The sequence below is a fragment of the Lycorma delicatula genome, chromosome 3, assembly GCF_047948215.1.
Source record: "Lycorma delicatula isolate Av1 chromosome 3, ASM4794821v1, whole genome shotgun sequence".
Lineage (NCBI taxonomy): Eukaryota > Metazoa > Arthropoda > Insecta > Hemiptera > Fulgoridae > Lycorma > Lycorma delicatula.
Genome location: NC_134457.1, coordinates 106,688,390 through 106,699,645, shown reverse-complemented (window position 1 = coordinate 106,699,645; position 11,256 = coordinate 106,688,390). Strand labels below are relative to the sequence as shown.

Below are 11,256 nucleotides of genomic sequence, written 5' to 3'. Positions count from 1 at the left end.
AAAATACTTTTTAGAAAAAGAAGTTTGTTGGAAAAGCAAATAAAGAGGTAAATAAAAAAATGCTAAAAAGGCAAAAGTGGCTAAAATTAGGTTTTGTAACATAAAGTTATTATTTTTACTTATATTCATCAAGAAAATAAAAATGAAATCGACGACCAGCTTGATCGACATCGGAATCGGTACCTCTTGAAGTAGGAGATGTACTTCTATCTTCTTCAGTCTTTACTGAAAAAAAAGAATTTCTAGTGAAATATTTTATTCAGTTTTTTTTTGGGTTTCTACGGATGTCGGGGGATGTGTATTATGTGAGTCAGAGGGTTTTCAAAAAAATGTATTTCATGAGTTCCTCAATAATATTTAATACGTTCTGCAGTAATATTTTTGAATCTGTATTTTAAAAAAAATAAACTGATAAAGGATTTTTATGACTGAAATCAAACGAATAAAATAAATATTAAAAGAAAACAGAATATTACGTAAATCTTTTTTTTGAATAATAGATAAATACGAAGCACGGCTGATAAAAAAAATTTGCCCACTAGCGTGCTACACGGAAACAAAAGGTACTATCAAGTTGAGCGTGACAGCACATGGTAGCTAAAATAACCCCTCTATTTGAAATCCGTTTATCGGTTTGTTTTCAGTAGCAATTAAAATGTAGTCGATTAGGTACTTAAATCACACCGTGTGATTTAAGTATTTTTTTTGTGAATAAGATCTTCACATAGACATAGTTGGTTGTTTCTTAGAATTTGTTTATTTCAATACAGATTTACGTAAACTAATACACTCATCTAATCAAATTAAAGTAATTACGTAATTTTATTTTTCCAAAGATAAAATTAAACATTTATAAACCGGACACTAATTAATTTAATTCACTTTACTACGGAAAACGAAAGAGTAAGAAATAATTATTTCTCCAAACAGTTTTCCAGATCTTAAAAAGACGTTACGGTAAGATAAATTATTTTTCATGTTATAGTAGCTTATAATTTTCTACTTAGTAAAGAATTAAAAATAATTATCATTTTATTTTTTTATTAAACATTTCGTTTATCATGAACTAAAAGATGCAATCAAAAATGAATGATAGTTTTAATTTACGATAAAACAGATAATTTTTTAAAAACTATTTTGGTATGTATTACTTATACAAATGTAGAAATTATAATAGATTTTATAACCGAGAATTAAACCTTAACTTGTCCTTATGCAAAAGTCAGAAAACTAGAGATAATTGCCGGAAAAAATCTGAAAATTGAATAATAAAAAAAACAAAAATAATTTACGTGAATTAATTTTATTTCATAAAAGACTAAGAAAAATTCTGATTAATAATTTTTATTTCATCCTAATATTTAGATTCTAAGGAATGTTGTACATTTATGAAATTTCGAAAATTATATTCTGTTTAACTAATATTCCAGTTAAAAATAAATCAATAATAATACAGTCATTATTATTCTTTAACAAGGAAAATTCAGAAAACAGTTCAATATAATAAACTGTAAAATCATCTACGAACGTAATTAGTAACATTTTTAAAACATAAATCAAATATGAAACTTTTATTTAATATAAAACAAATAATTAAGATACACACAGTAAAGTATTACATAATTATCATGTAACTACGTTTCCGCCTGTTATATAGTAGGACTTTCTCTTCAGTTTTGTAAAATTTAAAAAACACTATGTAAAAGTATAAGACTTCAATTTTAACACAATTTATTGATAACTGGTTAGTATCTAACTGATTGCTAAAACCGTAATAACATTTTCAAATCTCTGTAAAATAATCTAAACAAAATCAGTACCAAAATTAATCGTTTCGTTATCTGAAAAAAGAGTAAATTTCAACTTGTAATATTCAGTTTACATAACAATTTTTAATATACATAGAATATAACTAGTATATAATATTGGAAATATATATTCCTTTTAAATACAAAAGTTCATAAGATTACTGACGAAACATTACATCAATCTCGATAAAAGAATTATCATACCTCCCAAAAATAATAGCTTGTCTTCTGCTAGTAATAAAAAGTTCAATAAATTGTAAAGATATTCTCTAATTTCACAATTTCTAACTTCCTAAAAGGTATTGTGTGAAACGCTTTTTTAATAACCAGAAAAATACAAAGGTAAAGAATAAATAAACAAAATAATATTTTTTTAAAGACTAAGAAAAATTTCTGATTAATAATTATTATTTCATTTTTGAATAATAGATAAATACGAGGCTCGGCTGATAAAACTTTGTCCACTAGCGTGCTACACGGAGACAAAAGGTACTGTCGAGTTTAGCGTGACAGCACATGGTAGCTAATATACCCACTCTATTTGAAATTTTTTTTCGGTTTATTTTCAGTAGCAGTTAAAATGTAGTCGAGTACGGCCAATTTGTCAACACAGTCAAAACAGCGCACAGGGATCAAATTTTTAACAGCAGAAAATCTAAATCCTACGAATATTTTTCATCGTTGAAAAGCGGTTTACAGTAGTGAAACTGTTGTAGGGTACTGTAAATAGGTGGGCGTTAAAATTTCGCGAATGTGAAGCTGGTAAGGTGACAATTGAGGATGCATCTTGCAGCGGACGACCAGTTCCTGTGACCGACGAGAAACATCGAAAGTGGTGGACGATTTGCTTCAAAGTGACCGGTGAATCACCCAGCAACGCATCGCTATTCAGTTAGGCATATCTAAAGAACGAGTTGGTCATATTATAGAGGAATTGGGTTACCGTAAAATCTGTGCGCGATGGGTACCGTGCAAACTCTCTGATGGCTCTCCCCCGCAGGATGACATGACATGAAACGACTGATGACCACCGACGATGAGATGAAAGAAGGTGTGGCCGCTTTGTTCCGAGAAAGCCCACAGAATTTTTCAGTGACAAAACCTTGTCACACGTTGGGAAAATAGTACATGGGGATTATAGCGAAAAATAAATACTGCATTTTGCAGCTAAGGTATTGTACTTTTATTCATTTTTTATTTCATTCCAGTATTTGTTTTTCATTACCATGCTACGCATATATAAGAAAAATTTATTAGCCGAACCTCGTGCAAAATTAGTACACTGAATTAGTACACAACCAAAAAATTACGAGTGTTTAAAATAAGTGATATTTTTTAAAATTATTTAATCGAATTCTAATTCAAAAATTAACTTAAAGAAAGAAACATATACACGACAGCAAGAACTAAAAAAAAAAAATATATTCAAAAGAAATATATTATATTAATAGAATTGTCAAACTGACAAAACTAGTGGAAAGAAGTGAGTCTCGCAGTTAACTGCAAAAAAATTTATCGAATGGCCACTTACATTGTATTCTAAGTTAAACCATCATACATTATATACAGAAGTTTATCACAGGCTTATATTTTTAATTTTAGATATGGGATTATTTTGCAAAGGATAAAAGACAATAGAGACAATAAAATACAAAAACGTTCAGATCATTAAAGATATTTCTAATTAGTAATGGAAAAAAGGATAAAATTTCAGTTAAAATTTATAAACAAAAAAATAATATTTTGTAATCGTTAGCTGAAATAAAATTTGTGAAGCCAGTTGTTGGATGAAAGTAAAAATATCATTGCGACTTTTATTTGATTAGAAACAAAGGTTTAAGAATTAATTGAAATGAAAATATTGAAGTTTAAACAAAATTAATGTTACATGGCTGTAAATTTACTGTTCTCCTTAAGACTTCCATTCTTACGGCAGCAGAAGCTCAAACCGATTGAATTCTTACTGATTTTTGGTATAGTTTAACGTTGTTAAATTCATTATAAATAAAACTGTTTTAAAATCGGTTGGACATACCTGTGTAAACAAAATGGAAAAGGTATCCATATAAAAAAAAAAAGTAATACAATTTAAGTATTGTATATATGTGTAATTGCAATTTTTATTTCAGATGGAGTTCACCAAAGCGATGACAGCAAACATAATACTTTTAATCGGATTTGCGGTAATGATTCCTTTGGCATTCGGTGAATATAAATTTCATCCCAAATTCCATCACCAACTCAGCGGAAATGGAAGCATAAATGGTACACATGATCTTTTTATCGGAAATCTAACCGGTGGAGATGTGTAAGTACAGGTGTTATCAATTTAGAAATATTTTTAAATCCTATAATATAAATGATAGTTAAGCATTCTTTTTAGATGTAATTAGAAATGTGTTTTAGACGCATGAGTCGTCTCATCAGTTAAACTAATAATAAAACATTTGAAAACAATTTTAAAAAAATTGTATATAACTTACTTTTCTAACAAAAATTTTTATTACAGACAAGTAATTCATCAGAAATATTCCACTAACCTTTAAAAAGTTTGTTTTAATTGCTTTTTGAAGCAGTTACTACTACTCCTTCAATCTCTATGGAGGAGTTGTAATGTCTCTTCATTTCATATGAACTTTCCTGGATTCATTCCGTATAAGGCATGGCATTTTTCAGGCTTTTAAATTTTATTATCATCCATCAGCAACTATTATTTTGCATCGGACTGTCGGTGCCTGTATTAATAAATATTTTAATTAACAATATTTATTATATTAACTGATGGGGACGTATAAAATTAACTTTTCATGTTGTATTAAGTTTGTTGTGTAATTTTAAAGATAGATAATTACAAACATAAATAAATATGTATATAATTTGTGTCTAAGTGTGTGTGTGTATGTGTGTGTGTGTGTGTATGTGTGTGCGCGCGTGAGTTTGTGTTTGTGTGTAAAACATGCTGAATCCAAATAAGAAATGTGAAAGACATCTATAACGCAAAAAAAAGAAAACAATGACTTTTAAAATGAAATATATTTTATAGAAAAATTACTGTTTATGAACAATAACAATAATAGAATTAAAGCCATATTAGAATTAAATATTTTTAACTTGTGTTTTCTAGATTACTATACCATAGTGGAATTGCTGCAGCTGGAAAAGGGAATGAAAGTTTTACTTATGATTTCCAATATCCGGCATACGGTTACAACAATTTAACAATTAGTTATTTAAAGGTCATCGATTTATTAGGCGAAGGTAGAAATGGATATCCGTCTTTGAAGGAAGGAGGAGTTGGATACAACTACACCGTCATCAGTTTTAAGTCAAACAGCAGTTATGGACTCAATTTTAATTTAACAATCTACGGAAATGTTAACCAGTTTAATAGAACGGTTCATCAAATTATTAGAAAACATTAACAACAAACAAGTGAAGTAAAAATGTATCGATAAATAAAAATAATTTCATGAATAAATTTTGATGATATATACAAACATGTTTTCATTTCACTTATATTATTTTCTTACTAGAAACTACTTAATCCCTTTTTCCCAGTCGAACTGTAATAACGTCCCGATTATCATATTGCCTCAGTAAAGTCAAATACTTCAATATAGATAGCACATATAATACATGCTTCCTTAAAGAAGGGTATATAATACTTTGCATTTCATTCTAATAAAGGTTTTTTCGTTTTTAAAATTTATTAAACAATTAATATTTTCTATTTAAAAGAATGAGTAAATTCATACTTTTCTTACTCATTAAATGAATAAGAAAATATATGCAACAATGAAAAAAAAAAATTAAGTTAAAAATTTATAAAATAAATATAAGATGTAGTATTTTGGCTTGGTTCGGGTGATTTTCTAACATCATAGCTAAACATCTGTATTTTATTAAAAAAAAAACAAAAAAAAACACCAAAACAAAAAGAAAAGCCACCAAGAAGGATGACTTACAGTAAAAAAATTAAAACACCCAACTTTCATATAGCCCAGATAGACTTAGGACTATGCAAAAAAAGGTCGAAATAACCCAATACACATAAAATAATATCCCTACATACTGACCAAAGCATCCTTTGTTAGGTTAAATATTCACTTTTGTCTGAATGTACAGAAGCCATTTACAACGAAGTATTGATAAATATTGAAGACAAGTGTTTACCTAATGCAAATAAAGTTCTTAGTCAATTGGGAATGCCAGCACCCACCCGAGCTGCAGAATTGATCTATCAGCTGAGGTCATTGGAAACGGACAGTTGGCAGTCGATGAGACGTCTAGACGAACATCATTTCTTGATAAATTTTGAAATTTAGAACATCGAAAGGAGAACTAATCGAAAAAGTATTTCCAAATGTTCAAATTAATCATAGAAATCACGATTGGCTCAGTGAACGAGCTATCCTTGCCGCAAGTAGTTAATTATCCAACGGAATTTTTAAAATCACTTATCTGCCAGGATTGCCACCACACATATTAAAATTGAAAATAGGTGTGCCAATTATCCTGTTGCGGAATATTAATCAGTCAAAACTCTTTAACGGCACGCGACTTGCAGTTAAGAAATTGATGAATAACGTAGTGGAAGCAAGATTTTAACGGGGCCTTTCAAAGGTGAAGATGTCCTCATTCCTCGAATACCCATGATCCCAACCGATACATCATTTCAATTTAAAAGATTGCAATTCCCAATTCGATTGGCATTTGCTATCACAATCAATAAAGCTCAAGGTCAATCTTAAAAATTGTGTGGTTTAGATTTAGATGCGGATTGCTTCTCACATGGACATTTGCATGTGCGTGTTCCCGAGTCGGCAAACCAGATAGGCTTTATATCTACGCAGACAGTGGAAAAACAAAAAAAATATTGTATATCAACAAGTATTGCAAAATTAAACTTCTATGAAACATATGCTTTGTTTTGTTTCTCATTTCTCATCCATGCAACCACAATGTGCCACAGCGAGGCGTGGTGGATACAGCTAGTTATTAATAAATTGTGATCATTTCTTTCTACATAGAATTTTATTAATAAACTAAATTGAGGATCCAGGTAATTATCCCAATTATAACACCTTAAAAAGGCATGTAAAAATGCATATAATAAAACTCATACCAAAATATGCTGTTTTATCTGTTAAGCCACTGTTCTCTTCTTTTTTTAAAAACCTTATTTTTTAAACAAGTTACAGGTTTGTTAACTTATATGTGGGTAGGGGTGCGCCAGTTAACCCATCGGGTTGGTCTAGTGATGAACGCGTCTTCCCAAATCAGCTGATTTCAAAGTCGAGAGATCCAGCGTTCAAGTCCTAGTAAAGCCAGTTATTTTTACACGGATTTGAATACTAGATCGTGGATACCGGTGTTCTTTGGTGGTTGGGTTTCAATTAACCACACATCTCAGGAATGGTTGAACTGAGAATGTACAAGACTACACTCCATTTACACTCATACATATCATCCTCATTCATCCTCTGAAGAATTATCTAAACGGTAGTTACCGGAGGCTAAACAGGAAAATGAAAGAAAGAAAGGGGTGCACCAGTTAACCCATTGGTTTGGTCTAGTGGTGAACACGTCTTCGAAAATAAGCTGGTTTCAAAGTCGAGAATTCCAACGTTCAAATTCTAGTAAAGGCAGTTTCTTTTATACGGATTTGAATACTAGATCGTTGATACCAGTGTTCTTTGATTGTTGGGTTTCAATTAATCACACATCTCAGAAATGGTCGATCTGAGACTGTACAAGACTACACTTTACTTGCACTCATACATACCATCCTCATTCATTCTCTGAAGTAATACCTGACGGTGATTCCCGGAGGCTAAACAGAAAAAAAAGGTGGATGCACCACTTAAGGGGTACTACTTAATAGTGCAGAACAAAGAGGCACCACTTTATGTAACTATCAAGATCTCTCTTGCTCAATAATGTCATTTTTTATATATTGTTAATGTAACAGAACCTCTGTCTATTAAAAAAATGAAGTTGCTGTAGCACAAGTAGTTGCTTTTAAACAGATTTATATTTAGAAAACAGCAATTCCTCTTCAAATGAAATTTCAACAATTGCATTGCGACTCAATTCTTCTAAATGGTGCCATTTTATTTAAGTTAGTTCTCAGTTTATTTTAAGAATTAATTTGTGGAGGTAAAACAAATTATGTGATTCATTTTACGTTAAAAACAAGAAATTCTCACATAAGTTAGGATCTCACCTAATTAGCATCCAATTCTAATTATTTTATTCAACAGTTCCCATAATTCGATTCGAAACTGTTGGACCCTTAATTTATTTAAAAAAGTTAACTGTAGTAAATTTTTTTATTAACATTTAATTTGAGGTTAAAATGACTATTTTAGTCAATTAGGTGCTTGCTATCTATGCCCTCCTCTATGAATCATGTGATCTTGCCGTTGGTGAGGGGGCTTGAGTGCCAGGGATACAGAGTAGCTGGACCGAAGGTGCAACCATATCGGAGAGGTATCTGTTTGAGAGCCAGACTAAGGAATGATTCCTGAAAGAGGGCAGCAGCTCTTTCAGTAAATGTTAGGGGCGTGAGTCACAATGACTTAAACGGTCGTATCAACATCACTCAGTTCTCTGAGTACTGCGCAGCTGAAAGCAATGGAAAACTACAGCTGCTTTTTTTCCAAGAAAATGTTGCTCTCTGCATTTTCACATAGCAATAATGGAGTCAGTCGCCTTCCTTGGTAAAATATTCCGGTGGTAAAATAGTCCCCCGTTCGGATCTCCGGGTGGGGACTACTAAAGAAGGGGTCACCAGAAAATTAAAAAATAACATTCTACGAGTCGGAGCGTGGAATGTTAGAAGCTTAAAAAAGGTTGGTAGGCTAGAAAATTTAAAAAGGGAAATGGGTAGGACAAATGTGGATATAGTAGGAATTAGTGAGGTTCGGTGGGAAGAGGAAGGCGACTTTTGGTCAGGTGATTTTAGAGTAATTAACTCATCGTCAAATAATGGGCAGGCAGGAGTAGGTTTCGTGATAAACAAGAAGATAGGGAGGAGAGTGGAGTATTTCAAAACGCATAGCGATAGAATCATTGTAATAAGGATAAAATCAAAACCTAAACCGACAACGATTATTAACGTCTATATGCCTACAAGCGCCCATGATGATGATGAGGTAGAGTGTGTATACGAAGAGATTGATGAAGCAATTAAACACCTAAAAGGAGATGAAAATTTAAGAATAGTTGGAGATTGGAATGCAAGCATTGGAAAAGGCAAGGAAGGAAATATAGTGGGTGAATACGGGCTGGGCAAAAGGAATGAAAGAGGGGACCGACTTATAGAGTTTTGCACGAAGTATAATTTAGTAATTGCCAACACCCAATTTAAAAATCATAATAGAAGAATATACACTTGGAAAAAGCCAGGCGATACTGCAAGGTATCAGATAGATTATATCATGGTTAAGCAAAGATTTAGAAATCAAATCGTTGACTGCAAAACTTACCCTGGAGCAGACATTGATAGCGACCATAATTTGGTGATAATGAAATGTAGATTGGGGTTTAAAATTCTGAAGAAAAGGTGTCAGATGAATCGGTGGAATTTAGAGAAGCTTGAGGAAGAGGAGGTAAAGAAGATTTTTGAGGAGGACATCGCAAGAGGTCTGAGTAAAAAAGATAAGGTAGAAAATGTAGAAGAAGAATGGGAGAATGTTAAAAAGGAAATTCTTAAATCAGCAGAAGCAAAATTAGGCGGAATAAAGAGAACTGGTAGAAAACCTTGGGTTTCAGACGATATATTGCAGCTGAAACAATACTGAGATCTGAATTTAAGAGAGCATTAAAAGATTTAAATGGCAGAAAGGCTCCTGGAATAGACGGAATACCTGTAGAATTACTGCGCAGTGCAGGTGAGGAAGCGACTGATAGATTATACAAACTGGTGTGTAATATTTATGAAAAAAGGGAATTTCCGTCAGACTTCAAAAAAAGTGTTATAGTTATAATACCAAAGAAAGCAGCGGCAGATAAATGTGAAGAATATAGAACAATTAGTTTAACTAGTCATGCATCAAAAATCTTAACTAGAATTTTATACAGAAGAATTGAGAGGAGAGTGGAAGAAGTGTTAGGAGAAGACCAATTTGGTTTCAGGAAAAGTATAGGGACAAGGGAAGCAATTTTAGGCCTCAGATTAATAGTAGCAGGAAGATAAAGAAAAACAAACCAACATACTTGGCGTTTATAGACCTAGAAAAGGCTTTCGATAACGTAGACTGGAATAAAATGATCAGCATTTTAAAAAAAATTAGGGTTCAAATACAGAGATAGAAGAACAATTGCTAACATGTACAGGAACCAAACAGCAACAATAACAATTGAAGAACATAAGAAAGAAGCCCTAATAAGAAAGGGAGTCCGACAAGGATGTTCCCTATATCCGTTAATTTTTAATATTTACATGGAACTAGCAGTTAATGATGTTAAAGAACAATTTAGATTCGGAGTAACAGTACAAGGTGAAAAGATAAAGATGCTACGATTTGATGATGATATAGTAATTCTAGCCGAGAGTAAAAAGGATTTAGAAGAAACAATGAACGGCATAGCTGAAGTCCTACGCAAGAACTATCGCATGAAAATAAACAAGAAGAAAACAAAAGTAATGAAATGTAGTAGAAATAACAAAGATGGACCACTGAATGTGAAAATAGGAGGAGAAAAGATTATGGAGGTAGAAGAATTTTGTTATTTGGGAAGTAAAATTACTAAAGATGGACGAAGCAGGAGCGATATAAAATGCCGAATAGCACAAGCTAAACGAGCCTTCAGTAAGAAATATAATTTGTTTACATCAAAAATTAATTTAAATGTCAGGAAAAGATTTCTGAAAGTGTATGTTTGGAGTGTCGCTTTATATGGAAGTGAAACTTGGGCAATCGGAGTATCTGAGAAGAAAAGATTAGAAGCTTTTGAAATGTGGTGCTATAGGAGAATATTAAAAATCAGATGGGTGGATAAAGTGACAAATGAAGAGGTATTGCGGCAAATATATGAAGAAAGAAGCAGTTGGAAAAATATAGTTAAAAGAAGAGACAGACTTATAGGCCACATACTAAGGCATCCTGGAATAGTCGCTTTAATATTGGAAGGACAGGTAGAAGGGAAAAATTGTGTAGGCAGGCCACGTTTGGAGTATGTAAAACAAATTGTTGGGGATGTGGGATGTAGAGGGTATACTGAAATGAAACGACTTGCACTAGAAGGGGAATCTTGGAGAGCTGCATCAAACCAGTCAAATGACTGAAGACAAAAAAAAAGCTATCTATACCTTAGGTAGTATACCTTATTAAGATAGATTATATTATATATTGTCATCACTGTCTGAACTGTGAAGAATGTAATATCTCATTCAGGATTAAATAATAAAATAGTAAGATAGATTTTTTTTTAATATCTATAA

The 11,256-nt window shown here is 31.8% G+C and overlaps 1 protein-coding gene across 1 annotated transcript; it reads left to right on the top strand.

The window, feature by feature from the left end:
• The first annotated feature begins 845 nt into the window (after positions 1–845).
• On the top strand, positions 846–5,305 carry LOC142321859 (uncharacterized). Its single transcript, XM_075360317.1, has 3 exons — positions 846–957; positions 3,938–4,116; positions 4,933–5,305. The coding sequence occupies exons 2-3, from the start codon at positions 3,938–3,940 to the stop codon at positions 5,228–5,230; spliced, it is 477 nt and encodes a 158-aa protein (XP_075216432.1). The 5' UTR covers positions 846–957; the 3' UTR covers positions 5,231–5,305.
• The last annotated feature ends 5,951 nt before the right edge of the window (positions 5,306–11,256 follow it).